Source organism: Neltuma alba, unplaced genomic scaffold, assembly GCF_004799145.2.
Source record: "Neltuma alba isolate B1F8T4 unplaced genomic scaffold, ASM479914v2 tig00010386_pilon, whole genome shotgun sequence".
Taxonomy (NCBI): Eukaryota; Viridiplantae; Streptophyta; class Magnoliopsida; order Fabales; family Fabaceae; genus Neltuma; species Neltuma alba.
This window is the reverse complement of record NW_021635289.1, coordinates 182,400-206,951: the sequence shown is the minus strand read 5'-3', so window position 1 is coordinate 206,951 and position 24,552 is coordinate 182,400. Positions and strand designations below refer to the sequence as shown.

Genomic DNA, 24,552 nt, shown 5'->3' with positions numbered 1-24,552 from the left:
AATATAAAGCACACTTATATAGATTTTTGTCTACATAGCTTCTGTCTCCTGTGGGAAAATGATTGTTCAATGGCTTCTCTTTCATCACGCTCCTCAAAAGGACAAAATTTCAAACAATATGCAAATTTGGAACAACCAGCTAAATTTAAAACTTTTAAAGAGGGTAGAGAAAATAAGTGATTTGGAATACTAACTAGATTAATACAATTTCTCAAATTTAAGAATTTGAGAATTGAAAGATAAGCAATAGATACATCAAGCCGTGATAATTGCGTGCATCCTTCAAGGTCTAATCGCTTAAGATTTGGAAATCTTTTGAAATCAGGCAACTTGACCAGATTTTTGGAGCCACTAAGATTCATATTTCTCAAAGGGAAGGCCTGTGGATGACAAAAAAGAGTAGCAGAAAAATTAACTAAACAGTATCCATAATCATGATTTTGGTTGTACAATTCACCTACATGTATTGTTCCACGCACATAATGACATACCATATCTCCTTCCCGTCTATTAGTGATGCAGCTCTCATGTGCTTCTCGGTCTTTTTCCCTTCTCAAATTTAAGAATTTAGTTCGGGCTTCAAAATATACGCAATAGGTGGGTTATGATGTGACTTTGATTCCATAATTCAATTTTGAGTTCGACACGCGCACACACAATAGCATTCGCATACCTGCTTCCCGAATATCTGTGAGGTGCCAAACAGCTACTTTTGGTTCTACTGCCCTTGTATTTATGATGGAGCTATCTGGTGCCTTTTCTCCTTCCCATATGTTTGTGATGGAGCTATCAGGCAAAATCAATTCAATGAGATTATGTGGCACAAAACTTGACGGTAAACAAGGGAAAGGATACTGGTGCCATGAAACATATCGAAGCTCATTTGAAAGATGCTTGAGGGATCCACAAAACTTAACGTTACGAAATATGAGTAGTTTAAGATTGCCCATATTTGATAAAGCTTGGACCCTTAATGCCCTTTGCTGTGAATCTTCTAAATCCAGGACTATTGCTTGAACTACTCCGGAAGCCTGGAAATAAACACAGAATCACACACACGACAATGATGAAAAGTAAAATAGCTTCAACTTTCGGACATATGTTTCGACGGAAAAAAAAAAAAAAAAGAGCAGAAAAATGTTAGTAAGACTTACTGTGTCATTTTGCATAACACGAAAAATATCATTGAAATCCCACAATCTACTCCACCTTTCTGGCATGGAAGGGAACTTAAGCTGAACAATTTCTCTTCCCATTTCTTGCAATAGACCATGCATTTCTATTTTTTGATCTATAATGGTTATGAGTGATGTTTCAATTAAAAGTTGTATTTCCTCCTTCACTGGGGTATTTTTCTTTTGATCAACAAATCTATAACTATTTAAAATTCCTTTTACATGTTTAATCTTCTTCCCTCTGAAAAAACAAGCAATGTCGAGAAATATTTCCTTGCTGTCACGATCCAGTTCATCAAAACTCTTTTTGAGTACCTTCATGATCATCTGGGTAGCAACCTTTTTTATTTCAACCCAAGTACTTCCCCATTCTGAGACTTTTCTATTATACAATAATGAGCCCAATATCATAATTGCCAATGGAAGGCCGTTAGCAAATTGGAGTACACTATTTATTTGCTGCTTATAATCTCTGGCATGAAAATCACATTTGAAAACTTTTCTGCAAAATAATTGAAGAGCTTCATCCTTGGCCAATGGATTAACCCGATAGATATCATACTTCCCAAAGATTTTAAGGACTCTTTCATCTCTGGTTGTTATGATAATTCTACTTCCTCCACCTAACCAATTAGTTCTTATAGGCTTGATTAGGGGCATTAGATTTTGGTTCTTATCAATGCCATCGAGAATCATGAGAATAATCTTTCCACATGCTAGTCTCCTGGTATAAAATTCAGATAGGTTAGGTAGAAAATAACAAGCATCAAAGCGGTAAGAGATCCTATCATAGAGAACTCTGACAAGAGTTGTCTTCCCTATTCCGCCCATTCCACAAATGCCCAGAACTCGAACCCCATCATTTGAACCCAAGTCGAGAAGTTTTTCTACGTCATTCACCCGAGATTTCATCCCTACCAAATCTACATCAACGTAAACTAATTCACGCATTCTTCTCTTGACCTTTATTATGATATCATCAATAACTTGTGGCCCTAACCTGAACAGAGGAAAAATAAAAGTACTAGTTCAATTCCTGAATGATCAACAATTACTCGAAGATCTCTATATTGAGACTCGAAGTTTTGATCAATTGAAAACCAAGAGAAAAATTACTTACTCATGCTGTACATGCCAACCAAAGAGATTGGCCACTCGTTTCATTGCTAACCTCCAGGTGTGTACTCTTCGTAGATTTGCTGTAAACCTTTGTTCGTGATCAACGAAAGCTTGCTGGAAAGAATTACTCTGGTTTTGTACCTCAGATGGATCTACATCATAGAAGATTGGGAGAATAGTATATCGTGGTTCATGAATGCGCTCAGCAATCTTAGAAAGTTCCTCAAGACACCATATAGAAGAGGCATAGTTTCTGGAGAAGACGACGATGGAAACACATGACTGTTGAATTGCTTTGAGAAAGTGATGCGGAATGCTAGAAAAACCTGTCTCGAGTTTCTTGTCATCCCAAAAGGTATTTAAATCGTCAGTTTCAAGAGAAGCCCAAAGCCTATCTGTGAATTTGCAGCTTTCATCATCTCCTTTGAAACTTAGATACACATGAATCGGCCTCGATAATGAGTTGTTTATGAAACTCTCCATGGCTGTAACCTTTCGGTCTTGACGATTGGAAGACTTTCTTAATTGAAAAGTGGGGGATTAAATAGAGTCACAGTTCCTCACTGAGATTGATGTTGAATAATTGCTATTTAGTTTTCAATGTTTGAGCAAAGTGGAAAGCCACAGCAAAATGATGCCTCTTATAGTGTTATTTAACTTTAAGTAATAAATTAAAAAATTAAATAAAGATACCTCTTTCTTCGCAAGTTCGTCCTCTAACGCTTGACTTTTCTGAATTGCGGGCGGGACCAATCATGAATATAGGTACTAGCTTCTTATTTTTTAAATATCAATGCTACATACATACATATATATATTATTAACATTAAAAAATAATAAAAAATCATATGTGAATAGTCCACGTCCATTTCTGAGTCGATGTCTCTCACTGAGCTTCTGAACATCTCTTAATGGCTCTACAGACAAAAGAGAACAATAAAATGGAAGCAAGGGAGGATTTTTAATGTGGAAATTTCTTGGAACTTGCCCTGAAAGAGATATGAACGGGGCTTTCTAATTTCTACGCTAGTGTGTGGCATCTGCACCTCACCCACCTCTCGTTTATGGCTGTCAACTTCTTCTTGACCCGACTACATTCTCATCCATACCTTACACCACTGCTTGCGCTTGAGTTTAATGAGATATTATAATTAATAATCTAGAACCACCCCAAGTGATTTTTCAATCAGAAGTTTAATTTCAATTTCCGCAGAATAAAAATTGAAATTTCCACCTATAAATAATAAAAATCTTCAATTTCAGAAGAATTATATGAATCAAATTTATTCCTAACGTGTAAGAGGATGAATCAAATTTCGGAAGGCAAGGTGGAAGTGATTCCCCTGTTTAGTTCTTCTCATCATCCCCACATCTTGGCTTGGTTTCATTTAATTTTTTTTTCGGCAAAAAAAAAAGTGACTGTCAACAATGATATGATATTTATTTTATTGCATAAAATATGTGTAAAGCAAATTAAGCAAGGATAATGCACGTGGATGGCCAAAAATAATCACTTTCGGGTAGGAAAAATATTGACATTGGCCAATGGATGAATCGGAGGGAAACAGAGCAAAGCAGAGTGTTGTGACTTGGAACGAAAAGCAAGTATTAGCAAGACCGACCTCTGCAATATAAGAAAAATTCAAATAATTAATGCAGATAAGAGCAGCATCAGGTTTGATTAGGTAGTACAAAGTGGATTTTACGGCTTGAGAATATTATGAATAATGTTACCTGAATATACAAAGGGATTTGGGTCAATAGACAAACGAAACAGGGACAAACACAAACAGAGAGTTTAGAAGGAAAGAGATAGAAGTAGAGGAAAAGAAAGTGAGGTATGAGAAACAAAGATGGTTGGAAAATGATATGCATTCCCGAAGGCCAAAGCACTTAAACAGATTTTTCTCTACGTAATTGCTGTCTCCTACAAGAAAATGGTTCCTGATGAGTAAGTTCATTTTTATCAAGCTCTTCAAAAGGGCGAAAATTCGCAAACAATAAGCAAGTTTTGAGCAGCAAACCCTATTTAGAATCTCCAATTTGCTTAGACAAAACATATGCATTGGAAATGCTACCAATAACATTACTATAACTTTTCAAATTTTGGAGTTTGAGCCTTGACATTTCAGCAATAGATGGATGAAGTTGCAGCTGAGTGTGATAAAGCTTCAATTCTCAATGTAATTCTTGCATCGTCTTCCAAAATTAAGACTAGCTTCAACTCTTTAAATAGTGCCCTAATAATAAATTCATTTACCTAAAAAAAAAAAGAAAGAAATGTTAGATCACCTAGGATAAAAGTGCAAATTTAAAAATAAATTTTTGATAAATGTGCAGCTGGCACCATAATATTTTTTTCAGTAAAAAAATGTGCTCCGTCTGATTCTAAATGGATTTTATATTTAGAAATAAAAAGACGTGTGTGTATATATATAACGCCTGACGCCGCCTACGAAGCTGCTACTGGGGGGGGGGGAGAGCGGGATAAGGGAGAGTTGATCATGATGAGAGCACATAGGGTGAGAGCCCATATTTTGTTGACATTTGACACTAGGTGGGACCCACAACTAAAAAAAGCAGGGGTTAATTTTAAAACGCCGCTGGAAAAAAAACGACGTCGATTTGCAGCCTGCTTAAGCATCTATCTCTCCAGTTCTCTCCTTCTCTTGAAGTCAGTATTTTTAATGTTAAGTGATGAAAATTTTTATTTATTCAATTCAAAATATTTATTTTTAATTTTGTTGTTTGAAGTAGTTAGAATTTATTTGTTGTTATTTAAATATGTGCTTAACTGAGGCTGCATAGTTATTTTTTTTTTGGTGGAAATTTTGGATAGTTTGTAATTATTCATGGTAATTTGTTATTTGTTTGTGGAAGTAGTAGTTATTATATTGTCTATTAATTAAAAATTAAATTATTAATGTATTTTTTTGACCAGAAATTATTAATGTAATAGTTCATATTGATTGTTGATATAATGTTAATTATAATTTATTTGTTACATATTCATTTAATCGTTACTTGTTTATATGCTTGTTTTTATGTAGATATAATAGTTTATAATTCTTTATAAACGTTTATATAAACGATTTTTGATAAACATTTATATATTTATTCGTTAATTGTTTATATTTTTTTGACCATCAATTGTTTATATTTGTTCATATAATATTTTTTTGTATAAATGTATTGTTTATACAATTTTTTATAAACGTCTAATTATTTTAATATTGATTTGCATAATTATTTAAGTTTTTAAAAATAATTGAATAATTATTGTTAGTTAGACTATATGTATTGATTTGTATAGTTATGATGTCTATTAATAATTGCACAATTTATTTGTTATAATGATGGTCTTCATTATGGATGGACTTTCTTAATTAAAAATAGGATTGAATGGAATTAAAGTTCCTTGGTCCTTACAAAGTGACCCTCTACTAGGCCAATCCAAACAAAGTCTAATTTGAAAAGTTGTGCAAATTAAAAAGACAAATAAAGTAATCACCATAACAGGAAAAGGGTTTTTGGGGTCGAAAGTTGTGGGAACTTTTATTTTTTTATTTTGTAAAAAATAAAACTGATGTTGATTTCTATTTGTTTTTCAATCACCTTTAAATAAATTAACATATAAAAGCCTTTTTCTGAGCAAGTTCGTCCCTCTAACGCGTGTTTTTTTTTTTTTTAAGGCTTCCCTTCAACTGCGTCATCCCTAATGTAGTCCTATATGTGTTAATATTCAACTTCTTGTTATTTTGTGTGTGAATTTTTTTTATTATCAGATCTTATTATCAACTTGTTCACATGATGCCACATTTCACACCATTATGTCATTCAGGGGAAATGACGTTTGATGAACTCTTAATATATCATTAGTTATAACCATGGACTGCCAATTTTAAAAATTAAAAAAAAAACGAAGACCAAGTACCAAATATTAAAATGTCATTTTCATTGGAATTAAAATTTTTCTAGGCTAACTTTTTTTATATTAAGGTTTAACTGATTTATCCATAACATACCAAATATACTTATTTTATTAAAACGTCATTCTCATTTTTGTTTTTTATTCCGATTTCTATAAAAATACTCCATGGCCTAAATGGTCTTCAATTTCTTTGTTTTCCAACACATTGGCGTCATTATCCAGTAATTAATAATTTTTGTTTTGAGGCGGCACATGATACGTTATACAAGGCCCTTCTCCATTCAGAGGCACTTTGATTACATAAGCACCAACCTAGCTAATAATATTACAGTAATTTCTTATAATAGGAAATTCAAATTTAAAAAATAAGAAGGGATCGTTGAGATAGGAAGGGAGAGAAGAATAAGAGAGAGGAGAGGCATGGAAAACAAAACGGACTAATAAATTAAATGATACAACAATTACGAGTAACAAATTCTCAACAAATAGTACGCTTGCATAGATTTTTGTCTACATCGTTTCTGTTCTCTTCGAGAAAATGAGTGCTGAATGGGTTCTTTGAAAAGTTCGGGCAATTGGCAAACTTGGAGCAACCAGCCAAATTTAACATTTCTAAATCGGGTAGACAAAATAGACGATTGGGAATACTAACAAGATTAGTACAATTTCTCAAATTTAAGAATTTGAGCTCCCAAGGATAAGTAATAGATGGATCAAGCTGCGACAACTTAATGCATCCTTCAAGATCTAACCTGTTAAGTCTTGGACATTCCTGAAAATTTGGCGCCCTGGTTAAATCTTTGCAGCCACTAAGATTCATGCCTCTCAAAGAAGGGAATCGTCGGATATTAAAAAACGTTGCTTCATACTCAAGTGATTCCTAAAAGAAACGTAAGAAAGAAAGTTGAAGCTTTTCATAGAAAAGTTCACACACAAACACTTGACACATATAAACATGCACAAATAAAAATAAAAATATATAACAGAAATTATATATATTAGTTGATATAAACATTTTGATTATTGCTCATAAGCAAGTGGTTTCCATTTACTTGTGATGCAATTATCATATACCTTTTCTTCATCCCATAAGCTTGTTATGCAGCTATCAGGCAAAATCAATTCTCCAAGATGAGGTGGTTTAAAGCTTGACGGCAAAGAAGTGAAAGGATATTGGTGCCATGAAATATATTGGAGAGAGTTCGAAAGATGTTTTAGGACTCCAGAAAATTTAACATTACGAAATATGAGTATTCTAAGCTTGTTCATGCGTGATAAACCTTCGACCCTCAACGTAGTCCCTTGTGAATCTTCCAGCTCCAAGACTATTGCTTCAACATTAAAAGTAGCCTGACAAGACACACATTTATATAAAAATGATGAAAAGTGAGATTACTTCAATTGAACCAAACAAAAATGTTATAAGAACTTACGGTGTCATTTTGCATAACTCTAAAAATATCATCAAAATCCCATAATCTACTCCACTTTTCTGGCTCACAAGGGAATTTACCCCGAACAATGTTTCTTCCCATTTCTTGCAATAAACGATGAATTTGTATTTTTTGATCTACAATGGCCATGAGTGATTTTTCAATCAAAACATTCGTATTTTGACACGTTCCTGTACTGTTCAAAATTCCTTGTACAAACTTAATCTCCTTCCCTGTAAAAAAACATGCCATGTCTAGAAATAGTTCCTTGTAACCGCGGTCCAGTTCATCAAAACTCTTTTTAAGGACCTCCATTATCACTGAATCAGCGAACTTTTTGAATACAACCAAGTTACTGCTCCATTCAGAAGGCCTTCTATTATATAAGAATTGGCTCAGTACTACAATTGCTAATGGAAGGCCGCTAGCATATTGGAGTACATTATCAATTTGTTCCTCATAACCTCTCAATGGAAAATCACATTTGAAAGCTTTTCTACAAACTAATTGAAGAGCTTCATCCTTAGTCAATAGCTTAACCCTATAAATATCATGCGTCCAAGACCCTTTAACCACTCCTTCATCTCTAGTTGCCATGATGATTCTACTCCCTCCACCTAATTGGTTATCTCTTACAGCAAGGAACAGTAATATTTTAATATAAGAAATATCAACACAATCAAAAACTATGAGAGTTCTCTCGATGAGATGTCTTAGCCCTATGATCTTACGAAATTCATGTGCATTGAGTACCAAATAAGATGCATCAAAATGGTGAGATATCCTTTCGTAGATAACTCTTGCCAGAGCTGACTTGCCTATTCCGCCCATACCACAGATGCCCACAACTCGAACTTCATCATTTGAACCCAAATCTAGAAGCTCTACAACTTCTCTCACTCGAGATTCCATCCCTACTAGATCTACATCAGCATAGACTAATTCACGCATTTTTCTCTTGAGCTCCTTAATGATGTCATCAATAACTTGTGGCTCTGGCCTAAATAAAGGAAAACCAAAATGAAAGCACCAAATAAATCACTTCGTCAATACTCTATTTCATTAATTGATCAACAGTTACTTGAAGATCAATAATTTGCCTATCAAGACTTCTAAAGTTTTGATGTAGAAAAACTAATTACTTACTCTCGTTGTACATGCCAACCTGCAGGGAGGTTGGCCACTTGTTTTATTGCTAACCTCCAATTGCGTACCATGCGTAAATTTGTTGTAAACCTTTGTTCATGTTCAGCAAAAGCCTTTTCAAAAGAATTACTCTGCTTTTGAACCTCAGATGAATCGACATCATAGAAAATGGGGAAAACAGTATATCGTGGCTCATGAATGCGTGCAGCAATCTCTGAGAGCTCCTCGAGGCACCATATAGAAGAAGCATAGCTTTTGGAGAAGACAACAATGGCGATGTTGGATTTTCGAATTGCTTCGAGGAATTGATGTGGAAGAATGATGGAGTTACCTGGGTCAAGCTTCTTGTCATCCCAAAAAGTAATCAAATCATTACTTTCAAGAGCAGCCCAAAGTCTATCTGTAAATCTGCAAGTTTCATCATCTCCGATGAAACTTAGATACACATGGATTGGCCTTGATGATGATGGCGGTCCGCTTATGAAATTCTCCTTCGTCACTTTCATGATCGGTCGCCTTTCTCAATGGGAATTAAGCTATAGATATAGTGGAGTCACAATTGCTCGATCCCCTAGCTTTCGAAGATCTATTAATGGCTCAGGGAATGGAAATAGATCAATAAAATAAGAACCTTAACGTGAAACGAAGAAGAGAGGGGTCGCTAAGGTGGAAATTTCTTGGAGCTTGCCCTATGAGGTGCGAAGAAGGGTAGGTAAAATCTCGTTTCTATGCAAGTGTTTGCGCGTCTGATAAGAATTGAAAATTAAAATTTTTGTTAGTTTCTATGCAAGTGTGTGTTACAACACTAATTTTTAATTTTTATTATAATAATGAGCAGTAGACAGCGGCAAGAAACAAACCGCAAGCATGCCCCTTTGATAATTAATTACTAGCGATTTATTTATTTGTTTATCACTGTACAAGGGGATCGGACTAGTCCGACTATGTCATGAATAGCTTGTAGCTTGGGGCGAAAAAAGTACTCGATTCGATTCTTAATGTAAGGCTTGTTTTGCAGCATAAATTATACTAAAAAGTAGGTTTTATATTAATAACAGTCAATTATTAGGTACCAAAAGACAATAAATTTTGTCACAATACTTGATGATTTCATTATTAAAACTGTCAAGCATTTTCATAAATATTATTAACCCATTCACTTATTATTTTCATAGAATACATATTCGGATTTTTTTGGTGATTGTTTAGCTATTTTAATAGATGACCTGGATTATAAGGGGCATCAACTTTGTGATCTCTCATTTACATATGAGCATCTATCTCACTAGGTTACAATATCATTGGTGGAATTCAGACCTAAAAGCACCAATTTAATCACGTAGTCACCGGATTGTTTCACTAATTGGTCAACAGTTATTTGAAATTCTTTATAATTTGCCGTTTGAGAATATGAGACTTGAAATTTTTGATAGAGAAAAACTAAGCACCGTCCAAAGCTTTTTTTTAATTTTTTTTAGTGAGACAAGATTTTGAAGATCTTTAATCGCTCTGCAAATTATAAAAGATGTGCGTACACGGATAAAAGTGGAAGCATAAAAAGAAAAAGGAAAAGGGCCGCCAAGGAGGAAATTTCTCGGAGCCTGCCTTTAAAAAGATCCTAAAGAGGAGTCTCTATCTTTATAATTTCTTTGAGCAAAGTGGGGATGCAAAGTAAAGTGATTCTTATTCTTTTTTTTTAGAAAATTACAATCAAGTCTCATAAAAGAAAAAAATATAAAACAAGTCCCAGATGTTGTTATTCTTCACTGTAGGACTTGTTATTACAGGCTGTTCAGATTGTTATTGGGACCTTTTAGTAATTATTTCTCTTCTATGGGACTTGATTGTAATTCTCCTTTTATCCTTTACGAAAAGGCAAAATGACACTAAATAATAAAGTGCCTTTTATTCACCTTTAAATATAAATAAATAAATGAACAATTAAACAAAAATGCCTCTTTATGATATGTTCGTCCTCTTTCTAATTGATGGATCAAGCTGTGATAATTTAGTGCATCCTTCAAGCTCTAGGCTCTCAAGATATGGAAGTTCTTTGAAATCTGGCATTTTCGTTAAAACTCTGGACCCACAAAGATTCTTGTCTCTCAATCAAAAGAAAATATGTCAATGGAAAATAGTGTACCGCACATTAGCTAAACAATATCTATAAGTTAGAAGCGCTTGCACACACATACTTATCATTAGGCAAAATCAGTTCCCAAAGACAATATGGTCTAAAAATTGAAGACAAAGAAGTGGAAGGATATTGGTGCCATGAAATATATTGGAGCAATGCTGAAAGAAATGACACAAGAAAAATGTTTTTGGGTAGCAAAATAGAGGCATTGGGTGAATTGGAGCAAAACAGAGCAAAGCAGAGTGTTCTGGCTTGGACAGAGTATCAAAATGACGAGACTGTAAGAAACACAACGGATTCGCTTCTATCAATAAATGGAGAATTGCAATGAGATCACAAGTAAGAAACATAATTACTAAAAGTTCTAGTGACAACAAAACAGCTTGTAATAACAAGCTTTAGAATAGTAAATTATAATTACCCATTTGTCATTATGACTTTTGAGCAATCATGTTCTATATTTGGAATTTCATTGCAATTCTCCCTAAAGGATACATACACATAAGAAACAAAAGATATGTTGTAAGCACACATATAAAGCGGGGGATGAGAAATAGAGCAGTTAAAATAGATTTTTGTTCACGTAATTTCTTTGTCATGCAAGAAAATGGTTGCTGATGAGTAATTTCAGTTTCATCAAGATCATCAAAAGCAGGAAAATTCAAGTAGTTGAAGCTCTCGTTCATCTTTAGTTGTTAACATAATTCTACTTCGACCGCCAAACCAATCAGATTCCACAATCCAATTTATTACTCTTAGATTTTGTACAATCATATAGCTACTTGTTAACTTCGAGGATATAGTGTCATTTCAACACTTTTTTTGTTTTTGTTTTTGATACAACTGCCATATTTGTATATTCTCTAAATACTCAAGCACTACAAAAAAACAGCGAATTAGCGACGGAATTTGCGACGGAAACAAATTCCGTCGCAAATTAGCAACGGAATCAGCGACGGAAATTCCGTCGCTAATTTTTTTGACAGATTAGCGACGGAATTTCTGTCCGTCGCTAAATTCCGTCGCTAATCCGTATTTAGCGATGGAATCTTTTCCTGTCAGACAATTCCGTCTCTAATTCCGTCGCTAATCCGTCAAAAAAATTAGCGATGGAAATTCCGTCGCAATTCCGTCAGAAATTTGCGACGGAATTTGTTTTCGTCGCAAAGTTTAAGAAAATAAATTACATAGGATATATATACAAGTAGAAAAATACTGTTTATCATAATCTATTTAAATCATTTAATTTTTTATATAAAATAATTTATTAGATTTTATTATAGTAGTTATTTTTTGAATTTTTTGAATAACAAGATTTTTTGACTAATTGTAAATGATTTTTTTCAAATATATAAACCACATATACATATATAATATAATGTAATATAATATATATATAATTAAATTGTATATCTTATCAATGTTAATTAAAAATAAATTTAAAAATTATTTATGAAAAATTATTTATGATGTAAAATTCAAAATTAGTGTCATTAGAAATTAAAATTATATTAAAAAGATTTTTAAAAAATAAAAAATTATAAAAGTAGTAAAACAAACATTTAAAAATTATTTTTTCATTAAAATAGTTATTATTAAAATTATCATATAGTATATTTTTAGTTTTTAATAATATATATGTATATATAATTGTTTGTGTAAAATAATATAATATATATTTAATTTTATATAATAAGTCAACAGGTTCATTGCAGCTCAACTAGTAAAGCCGCACATGCGCACAGAGGAGGTCCTGGGTTCAAGCCATGGAGAAGTCACTTTGAAAAGGGAATTATGTGGTGGTGACACGTGGTGCACACGTGGCAGGCAGAGGTGAGGTGGTAGGCACACGTGACAGGCAGAGGTGTGACACGTGGCGCACACATGGCAGTAGATGTGAGGTGGCAGCGACACGTGGAGGTGTTCTCAATGATGATGTGGCAATTGGTAGAGGTGTCACGTGGCATTTTATTTTATTTTTTAAAAAATTGAGTTAGCGACGGAAAAATTCCGTCGGTAATTAGTGACGGAAAATCCGTCGCTAATCCGTCGCTAAATGCAAAATTCCGTCGCTAAAACCATGTTTTTTTTGTAGTGAAGATAGGAATATGTGGATTTTGTTTTTGGATTGCACATGATTATTTTACTTGTACATATTTTGGTGTTGGCTCTAGGTATCATTTTCTGGTTTAATTGTTGTTGTAGAGTGAGGTTGGTTGAGGAACCAAGCCATTCTAGGAAGTTTGCGAAGCTCTTTTATTATCTTATTACAGTATAAGGCTTATCTTTGTGATTAATACAATTAATAAACAGGCATATATATATATATAATTTAAGAAGTTGCATTAATGAAGTACAATCTTCAATCTTACCCTTGAGGCTAAGATGATAAAAAAAAGAAAAAGAGATAACTGACAAAAAGACAATCACATTATACTATTCCCAAATTGGTAGCTTTATGTTTATTTGACTTCACAAATACAAATCAAGTAAACAAGACAACAACAAACAAACTCATGATAACTAAACCGAATGCTAGGCAGTTTTGCTTGTACCAAGCTCCTCATAGGAGAAAACTTCAAGCAACATGCAAGTTTAGAGCAGCCAGCTAGATTTAAGACTTGCAACGAGTCCATAGAAAACAAGGCATTAGGTATACTAACAAGATTGACGCAATTTCTCAAGTTCAAGAATTTGAGCTTTGAAAGTTTAGCAATAGATGGATCAAGTTGCAACAATCCAGCGCATCCTTCAAGCTCTAGGCTCTCAAGTAAGGGTGGAAATAGGCCAGGCGGCCTGTTAGGGGCCTGTGGCCTGGCCTGTAAATGGCCTGGCCTGGCCTGGCCTATTTAGATATTAGACCAGGCTCAGGCCTGTAAAAAGGCCTGTTTGCTTTATCAGGCCAGGCTCAGGCCTGACAGTAAGCCTGTTAGGCCTGTCAGGCGGCCTGGGCCTGTTATCTTTTTTTTTTTTATGTTAAAATTATAAATTGATAGGAGGGATTTTGTTATTCTAATTGGTTAATTGAGAAAACTTCATCCACATAAACGTGTTATCTAGAGCCTATTGCATGCGACATTTCATTTCCATTCTCTATAATAAAAATAATTGATATATGTATAATGACACATATTTAAACAGAGAAAGAAAACATAAGTGCATTTAAAAAAAAAAACATCATTCATTTATTTGATCCATGCTTATAGAATATATATATATAGAGAGAATTGACCTATTATGTTTTAGACCGTGTATATGTGTGCTCAATCTAATTCTTGTTATAATAGTTACTTAATTAATTTGAATAAATAAATAAATAAATTATAATAACTGTAATATTTTTTAAAAAAAAACCATGTGTAACAACAAGATCAAATATCATTTTGTTAGTAAATTAGTCTGAATAAATGATAAATTTAAAATATAAAAGGGATTAAGGATGTTTCATATTTTAAACTAGATCTAGTCATCAACTAATTTTTATACTAAAGATAGGATGAAGTGATATTTTTATATCAAAATGAAATTATGTTTTCTAATAATTTTTCATATTAGATTTTTTTTTGGACCTAAGGGGACATGTTTTACAAATTGTGTTAATTTGATAATTTCATATTTTTTGTTTGTATTTTAGATTAATTAGGTTGAATTATTATAATTTTGAATTGATTTATGTGTATTTAAAATTTATTAAAAAAACAGGCCTCTTAACAGGCCATAGGCCAGGCCAGGCCTGATTACAGGCCAGGCTCAGGCCGATTAAAAGGCCTTTCACAGGCCACAGGCCAGGCTCAGGCCAACAGGCCTCACCACAGGCCAGGCCTGTTAAGGGTGAGGCCTGGCCTGACCTGGCCTGTTTCCACCCCTACTCTCAAGATTCGGAACCCCACCAAAATCTGGCGTCTTTGTCAAAGTTTTGGAATCACATAGATTCATTTTTTCACAACTTAGGGAGCATCTGTGAATGAGAAAATATACAAGAGTGTATATATAATCATCTATAGTCGTTGAGTGATAAAAAACGACACTGAGATATATAACAACAGGTAAAAGGCCCCTATAGTAGTTTACCGATTTGATTGAATAATACCGAATATTTAAAATAGTTATTAATAATTAAAAAAGGACACTAATTAACATACCATTTTGCCCTTCCATCCTTCTGTCATGTTGCTTGCAGTCAGGTTGCCGTCCATTGGGAATATTGACCTTTACTGTTATTTTTAAAATTTCAGGACCCAATCTGAAATTTTCTATATTCCAAATACTTTTTCTAAAAATTTTTTTTAAATTATCATGATAATAATGTTGACATTTTTTTTTATTGTGTTAAGTTTGACAAGTTCTTAAATAGCGTGTCGCGAACCCTGCCAGTATCTCTTGAAAGAATAATAAATTATTTACTGTTCATTTTGGTGGGTCACTATTCTATCTTAAACGTGTGAAAATTAAATGGCGGTGCCCATGTCTAAATGACTTTTCAACGTTGCTGTGACGTTCTGTGTGGGACTGAAAATAATTTCCGAATTTGTTTATTTTTATATGTATGCTTTTGGGGGAAAAAAAATAATGTCGTTGAATATGATATCGTTTTAATAAAAAAAATCCTCATCAGAAAATTGAAAATTTAAAACCATATTAAAATGTATGAATCTGAACTCTTTGTTGTTGCTATTAAATGGTCAGTAAGTGTATGATAAAATGACCACTAGCACATCAATATGATGTCAAAATGCGCCTAACTCGATAAATTTTGAACTAATTATTGATGTTAATAAACTTTTATATATGTTTCATTATTTTTATCAGCAATCCTCAATCACTATCATTGTAATTGTCTACGTTTAATACTCATTTTCCACTCCTTAATGTAGGATCTAATTTGTAAATTGATGTTAATCCTATATGTAACACTTATTTTGTAACACCCCAAACTTTATGACTTATGATGAGTATAAAAGAGAAAATTCATTAAAATTATTTAATAGCCATATAAAATTGGGAAAAATTATAGAATATTGATTTCCAGGGTTTAGAGATATTTTAGAAAAGTTATTTCCCCAAAAATGGCTTAAATAATTTTAATAGATAATTTTAAGAGGAAAATGACTTATTTTCTCATAAAATTATGGAAAAATATTTAGAGATTTATATTTAATCTAAAAATTTTAAGATGATCATGTAAGATAGTAAAGAAGATAATTGAGGCATAAAATCCTTAAAATGGGTTAAGGATTAATTTCTGAAATTAAGAACTATTTTCTTGGAATCAAGAAAAATAGTTATGAGTTGATTTCTGACTCAAACCTTTTGGAGAAATTATTTTATGAGTCAAAGAAGATAATGGAGAAGGAAAATCCAAACAAAACATTTTGGGAAAATTTCTGGATTCATTCTTTAATTTAAGAAAAAAAAATAGAGGAAGGACGAAAGTGAAAACAAAGAAGACTTAGAAGGGCAAAATTGTTCTTTCCTCACCCATATAAACTGCCATCACGCCTTCTTCCTTCTCATTTGTCATCTGCAAACTGAGGAGAAATCAGAGAGCGACGGAGAGAAAACGGGGGAGGCAGAGAGAAGGGCGTTGCCGGCGAAGTGGTGATCGGAGGAGAGAAGTTCACATGCAATAGTGTTTTCTGACTAAGGTAAGACTGATTAACACTCTCCTACCCTTATTTCTTTTGTTTTGTACATTATGGAGGAGATTATGATAGATTAAAATCTGGGTTGTTAAAGAAAGCTATGAACCAAAAGAAATAGTGGATGGAAGATGTAGTTGGAAGCTTCAACGAGTGAAATGTAGTGATGCATTTGCTTGTTTCACCCCTGTTCATGGCTGCCGAAACAGAGCTTGTGCGTTTTAGTTTATGGGATGTCCATCAGGTTCAGTGGGAGAGAAGTTTTAAGAATCAAGTTACTGAAATTTAAAAGGGAAGAAGGAAGTTACACACACACATATATATGTGCCGTTAGTGTGTAGTGCTGGGAATTAAATGGAAATCATTACACACACACACACACGGGGTCTGAATGGCGTCTGATATATAGAAATAAGGAAGAAAGGAAACTGTTTAATTTTCTTCAAAATTTAATTGCTAATTGAGACTAGAGGATTTACTTAGTTTTTATGTGGATTTTCTTCCTCTGTTTTCCAAGGCTGAAACAGGGATTAATGGTTCAAGGAAATGGCTCTAGCTTAATGAGAAAATGAAGAGCATAAATGTGTGTATATGACCGAAAGCTTGGGTGTGCAGTGTTGGGGATTTAAATTGATGTGTATATGTTTGTTAATGGCGTGAGCTGTAACTCTGTAATTGAAATTTTCAGAATTACAATGGTTGTTGTTTTGCATGTCCTTAGCTTCAGGTTCTTGGTTTTTGTGGTTATAGGATTCGGTCTCTATGAGGGTAGAAGAGAATGAGGTAGTAATGTGGTGCACATATGTGTATATATGTGTGTCCGAATGGTTCATTGAGAGAAGGGGGAATTGTTAAATGAAGTTATAAATTAAAGGGGGGGTCAGAAAGTCATTGGTTTGAAGTTATTGGAGATGTGATATATAGGTTTATAGATGTTTGAAATAGTTAAGAAAATTTGAAGGTTCTAAGCTAGTTATCTAAATATTGTTCTTGATGTGAGAATTTTTAGATTTAAAGTTTGGAATTGAAAAGGGCGTTTGAAGTTTGGGGTTCAAGTTTTGAAGATAGGATTGATTGAAAAATAGAAGTTACAAAGAGATCAAGATTAACTAAATAAGGTTATAGAATTTTGATATTAGAAGAATTTAATAATATGAATACTATATGCGTGTTGAGGTTTGAAAGACAAATTAAATGTTGAATTAAAATTTAGGTTTGAGATTTTGGATGACGTTGGCCGAAGGATTAAGGAAGGTAGAGGAGTTTATTTAAATTTATTGTTAAAAATGTGTTTGAGGATTCAAAGATGATAGATAGATTAATAGTGATGGAGCTGGAAAATGGATGAACTTGGATGTAAATATACTTTGGGTCTTGTTGGATTTTGAGTGCTAAACTTGTATATATAGAGTAGATATTGGATTAGAAAATTATTGGTTGATGTTTTCAATGTTGGGAACTAGATGAGAAGGTTTAAGTATTAAGGATAAGATTGATTGAGTTTTAAAAATTTATTTAGAAAGGTCGTTTGAGGAATTATGTTGGAGGGAAGATTAAGTCATTTAATGTTATAGGCAGCTTATTAATTAAAATACTTAAAATGGAAACAAATGGAATAGGTGTTGCGGAAATGTTTAAGGAAAAACAAGAAGGTGAATTGTTTTAATCGGATTTGGAAAATTTCTAGATTTAACTTAAAGGTTGTGATAGGATGGTGAAAATGAAAGTGATGTAGGATATGTGAGACTGATTGAAATTCAAGTATGGAGTTTTAAAATATTAATTAGAAATATACATATGTGTGTGTATATATGTATATATATTATTTAATTTTTCATGACGACCAACCACTTAATAGTGAAATTGGAATTGGAATTGGGAAGACAGTGTTACCCTTAAATGCAATAAGTATAGATAATATATTTGACTAAGATGACTTGTTACTAAGTAAAGTAATATTATGGGTTGAGATAACGAAAGAAGTGTTCCAAAGATAATAGTTCAAATAAGAAAAATTATCCAGGATAACCAACTACTAAGTAAGGGTAGAGATTGAAGAAGATCTGGGACATTAAGTGAGATATTTAATTTATGAATTACAGTTGGATCAAGCGTTGATTTACCCTTACGAATATGATAGGTTTTGGTATCTGCTCAAGCCCACAAAGAAAGTGAAAGAAGAAGAAATTTGTAAGGTTTGATTTGGAGGGAATCGGACCAGGTAGTAGTTCTTTCCTACCTTACACTTGTGTATGATTGTTGTGTGTCTGTTTGTGCCATATTGCTTTTTTAAAGCATGAGAACATGTAGTACTTAATTTCTTGCATGAGTTATTAGCTGTGATCACGTGCAGCTGAAAGATATGGGGCCTTATGAGCCATTATTTGCATGGTTTTATGTGCCATTGTATGTCCGGCCTTATATGCCGTTGATTGCGCATTTAGTTCATTTATTTGACTATTTGTCATTGCATTTAAATGCTTTATATGCATAGCTTGCAAGGTTATGTTCTATTTTGGCTTGTTTTACATGTTTTATGTAATCTATATTAGTGATTGCTAGAAATTACTACTACAAGGATTCTTTGGAATCTCACCCTTCCATTTATGATGAACAGCGAATGCTAGTAGCTCGGAGGATAAGGATATTGTTTAAAAAGAAGGTGAGCTGGTTGAAGAGCAGAGATGCCTATTATATTCTGTAAATATGTAGCAAAATATCTTGTTAAGTTAATATTTATTTTATTATATATGTTATATGGGCAAGTAACTATTACTTGCTTTATGTAGATATTATTAGTTGGCAGGTATGTGCTGCCAACTAAGATGGTTGCTATATTTTTAATATATTATTATGTGATTGCACAGTATGAATTCATTTTAGGTGATAATAGATTAAATTGAAATCTTTTCACCAAAAAAAAAAAGATTAAATTGAAATCATGGTTGATTGTGGATCATTCTTCAATTATTCTGAAGGTTTGAAATGTTTGATCGACGGATTCTAATATTGAAGAAAAAAAATTCCCGTCTTTCCCAGGACCAAAACCTGGTGTTTGTGATTTACAGACATTATCATGACCCTATTAGTATATAAAAGTTAGGTGTTGCATATTTTACATGTTTATCAAACTTTTTCTAAATTAACCCTATTTATATTCTCTCAATAATAATTAAGTAGGAGAGGGAGGGAGAGAATTAATAAAGATAATTAGGGTTATTTAGAAAAAACATATCATATTAACTAATTTAACTAAATATTTAATTTACTCAAATTAGTTAATTAAGTCTTACGTTAAGAATAGAAGAAATAGTAAGTAAAAATGTTGGTATGTGAGAGAAACAATTAGCTAAACAACATATGTAGGTCAGAAGGGCGTAGGCACAATTGACATTAGGGAAGCTTGCACTAAGGTCCCACCTAAGAGAATTAAATGTAAAACAATATCTTGAAATCATCAAATTAATTTGAAGTACTAAGGGACCTCATTGAAAGAGATTTTACTTATTCAATTACTAAATTACCCTCATCTTTTTTTTTTTTTAAAATATGCATTGACAATTAAAAACACAATCATTAATAACTTAAATTGCAACAATTAATAGCTCTCGTGGTTGTTATTAACAACCTATACATTGAATCTTTTTAATGCGACAAGAAAATATATTGTTAATACTTATTTGGATAGTTATTAATCATTGTACTTTAAGTTGTTAATTATTATCATTTTAGTTATCAATGCGGACCTTAAAAATAAAGATGAGGGCAATTTAGTAATTAAATAAGTGAAATCTCTTGCAATGAGGTCCATTGAGACTTCAGATTAATTTGATGATTTTAAGAGATTTTTTTACATTTAATTCTCTTGAATGGAACCTTAATGCAATTTTCCTTAACATTACCCTTTGTTCATCCCATATGCCTTTGATGCAGCTATTTGGCAAAATCAATTCCTAAATACAACATGTCATATTTATTACTCTCTTAGTCCTTAGTGTAGGACCTATTTAACTACTTTGAAATTAAAAAAGTTAGTTAAACTAGATAATAACCATAAACATGGCATTTTTTTAAAAAAATACCCTCAATTAAAACTTCTTTCAGAAACTGACATTTCAAATAAAAAAAAAGATAATTAATCTCCAGATCCTTATAGTTTCATCTGATTTTTAATTAGGTTTCTATAAAAATTTTTTTATCAGATCTTTATATTTTTTAATTAGGTCCTTTGTAGTTTTTAAAAAATTATTTATTAACTTTATTCTCTTGAATGGAACCTTAATGCAATTTTCCTTAACATTACCCTTTGTTCATCCCATATGCCTTTGATGCAGCTATTAGGCAAAATCAATTCCTAAATACAACATGTCATATTTATTACTCTCTTGGTCCTTAGTGTAGGACCTATTTAACTACTTTGAAATTAAAAAAGTTAGTTAAACTAGATAATAACCATAAATATGGCTTTGTTTTTTTAAATACCCTCAATTAAAACTTCTTTCAGAAACTGACATTTCAAATAAAAAAAAAGATAATTAATCTCCAGATCCTTATAGTTTCATCTGATTTTTAATTAGGTTTCTATAAAATTTTGTTTATCAGATCATTATAGTTTCACTTATTTTTTAATTAGGTCCTTTGTAGTTTTTAAAAAATTATTTATTAACTTTATTCTTTAAAATTAATAATTATATAACTGGACAAAATAATTAATATAATCATTTAGTAATTAATAATTAATTGGAATAATCAATTATACTTAACTATAAATTATTTATAATTATATTCTAATTTTAAAAAATTTTATTATTATAATTTGAATTTTATAATTATAAAACTTAGAATTGAAAAATAAATAATATATATGTTCAACTAAAAATTTAAAAGAATATTAACATAAGATTGTTGTAATAATTTATTATTTATAGAATAAAGAATAAAAACTACAAGGACTTAATTAAAAATAATGTAAAACAATAAGGACATGATACAAAGAAAAAAATTATAAAGACCTAATTAAAAACATTTGAAAGTATAAAAACCTGATGGAAAGAAAAAAAAATTATAGAGACCTGATGAAAAACCAGCTGAAACTATAGGGACCTGGATATTAATTATTCCAAAAAAAAAAAAGATTCTGGTTAAAATCGCCTGTGACGTTCCAGTCCAATGTCGTCCGCAAAATATCCTTGGTTAAATAACCATTTGTTTCGCTGTTCGTTTTCAATTTCTCTGTTTATTAAAAAAAAAAAAGAATTAATCTTTTGTCTTCTGGGAGGAATTTTTTCTATTTGATTGGGTAAAATGTAACTCGAAGACTAAATTTTTCTAGCCACAAAGAAAATAGATGATATGATTCATATTTTATTGTGCTATTCTTCGGAGGTAAAAAAATCCGATCACTTTGAATGAGTATTTGTATGAAACCATTTCAAGTTATTTTATTAAAAATATAAAACAATAGAATTGATGTATGTGTGAAATTAATAAGTAATAAGTATTACTCACTTTATAAAATATATAGGTGCGTTATTAAATTATCACTAATGTAGTATTTAATTATTTAGTAGGAGTAATTTGAGAAAGAATTAATAAATATGAGAAACAGATCTTATATTTAAGATTAAGATTGAGTCTCTAATTAAGTCTTGTATTAAGGACCAGAAAAAAATAATTAATTTATCTAAAATTTTAAATCTAATTAAATAATTTTTAAATTAAGTATCAGAGGAGTGCATTAGAAATTGCTTTCGGCTCCACACATTAACGTTGACAATTCATTTTGACATGAACACCGCTATTTTCTACACGTTTGGGAACGACATAGTGGCCCATTAAACTGAACACCGCCATTTTAAGTTAACGATTGATGATTCTTCAGGGGAGATCATAGCTGTTCGGCCAAAAAACAGGATTTTAATTAAGTTTATTGTGAAATTTAGCCCCCCGCCCCCCCCAAAAAAGGAAATTGTGAAAAATTTGAAGAAAATGAATTTGATTTGGACATATATATATTTTAATTTAAAAATTATTTGTTAAAAAGTAGAACATTTTATTCTGTGTTTTCTATTTTTCTTTACAAAGTAACAGATGTAAATTTATTCTGTTCAAACTGAAATGAAAAGCAACTTCATTTTTTTATTCTGTTCAAACTAAATTTCACATCGGATATGTAAATGCTCAGTTAAAGCGACCGCCACTTTCAGCGACAGACCTATCAATTGGAAAGTGGACGAACTTATCATAAAAAGGGATTTTATTATTTATTTATTTAAAGCAAGAGGCATTTTATTTATTTGTTTATTTAAAGGTGAATAAGAGCCACTTAAAAAGTAGAACATTTTTATTCTGTGTTTTCTATTTTTCTTTACAAAGTAACAGATGTAAATTTATTCTGTTCAAACTGAAATGAAAAGCAACTTCATTTTCTTTATTCTGTTCAAACTAAATTTCACATCGGATATGTAAATGCTCAGTTAAAGCGACCGCCACTTTCAGCGACAGACCTACATGCATCAATTGGAAAGTGGACGAACTTATCATAAAAGGGATTTATTTATTTATTTAAAGCAAGAGGCATTTTATTTATTTGTTTATTTAAAGGTGAATAAGAGCCACTTTACTCTGGTTTCCACTTTGCTCGAATAAATTATTAAAATATAGAACCTCCTCTAGAGATATTTTTCAAATCAAGCTCCAAGAAATTTCCTCCCTGCCGATCCTCTTCTTTTTTTTTCTATGATTCCTATTATGCTTTTGATGATACGCAGAGCCATTAAAGGTCTTCAAAATCTTGTCTCAGTGAGAAAAGTTTAGACAGTAATTACTTGTTATTCTTGATCAAAATTTTCAAGTCTCACTGGGCAAAGTATGAAGAATTTCAAATCGTTGTTGATCAATTAGTAAAACAAACTGGTGACTAGCCATGTGATTAAACTGGTGCTTTTATTTTTCCTTTGCCCAGGTCTGAGCCACAAGTTATTGATCACATCAAATCAACCCCGGCCATAATCATAAAGTATTATATGGTCAAAAATAAAAAAAACAGAAGAAAAATAGTCAAGAATTAATTATCAAAGGGGCATGCTAGCTTTGTCTTGTTGCTATCTACTTCTCATTATAACAAGAAATAAAAATTAGTGTTGTAAATTTACTTGTACAATTTGCTTGAGGTAGAATCAATGCAACTTGTAAATTCTGGAACTATGAGTGTTAAATAATAATGAAAGTAAAAGTCGTAAATTTTTATTGCGTTAAATAACGGGATTAGTGCGTATCAATTTTGCTTGTTTTTTTAGAGAGTGCAACTTGAAAATTTTGGAAGCGTGAAAGGGGCATGCTTGCTGGGTCTTGCCTTTGCCAACTTTTCATCTTTTTTACAATTCAACAACTTTATTAAAAGTATACGAAATTAAAAAAATAATTTTAAATTCTGATCAAAGGCAAGCTCGCTTGCATAGAGACTAGAATTCATAAGCTCTTCTTCGTATCTCTTCCAGGGCAAGCTCCCAGAAGTTTCCACCTTAATAACCATAGCTCCTTGAAAGTAATGATCTGAATACCTTTTGGGATGATAAGAAGCTCGACCCAGGCGACTCTATTTTTCTTCCTCGTTACTTTCTTAAAGCAATTCGACAATCCAACATTTCCATTGTTGTCTTCTCCAAAAACTATGCTTCTTCTATATGGTGTCTTGAGGAGCTCTCAGAGATTGCTGCACGCATCATGAACCGAGATATATTGTTTTCCCAATTTTCTATGATGTAAATGCATCTGAGGTTCAAAACCAGAGTAAGTCTTTTGAAAAAGCTTTTGCTGATCATGAACAAAGGTTCACAGTAATTTACGCAAGGTACACAACTGGAGGTTAGCAGTAAAAAGGTGGCCAATCTCTCTAGTTGGCGCGTGCCACTCGAGTAAGTAATTTACTCTTGGTTTTTTTTTCCCTTGATCATAACTTGCAAGTCTCAAT

General features: G+C 32.1%; 2 protein-coding genes across 4 annotated transcripts; both read right to left on the bottom strand.

Moving 5' to 3' along the window:
* LOC114756312 (TMV resistance protein N-like) lies at positions 1–24,240 on the bottom strand. 3 transcript variants are annotated; one of them, XM_028945253.1, is made up of 7 exons: positions 9,261–9,399; positions 2,296–2,745; positions 2,009–2,175; positions 1,155–1,291; positions 674–1,031; positions 492–577; positions 1–380 (listed from the first exon to the last, which is right to left on the bottom strand). In XM_028945253.1, exons 1-7 carry the CDS (start codon positions 9,308–9,310, stop codon positions 15–17), a joined length of 1,614 nt encoding a protein of 537 aa, XP_028801086.1. In that variant the 5' UTR covers positions 9,311–9,399; the 3' UTR covers positions 1–14. The 3 variants fall into 3 exon arrangements, with proteins under 3 accessions (XP_028801086.1, XP_028801085.1, XP_028801084.1); XM_028945252.1 differs by lacking the exon at positions 9,261–9,399 and adding an exon at positions 24,225–24,240 and having other exon boundaries at positions 1,155–2,175; positions 2,296–2,547; XM_028945251.1 differs by having other exon boundaries at positions 1,155–2,175.
* LOC114756315 (disease resistance protein RPP2B-like) lies at positions 7,246–7,824 on the bottom strand. The gene is made up of 2 exons (XM_028945255.1): positions 7,659–7,824; positions 7,246–7,575 (listed from the first exon to the last, which is right to left on the bottom strand). The coding sequence occupies exons 1-2, from the start codon at positions 7,806–7,808 to the stop codon at positions 7,246–7,248; spliced, it is 480 nt and encodes a 159-aa protein (XP_028801088.1). The 5' UTR covers positions 7,809–7,824.
* Positions 24,241–24,552: the final 312 nt, after the last annotated feature.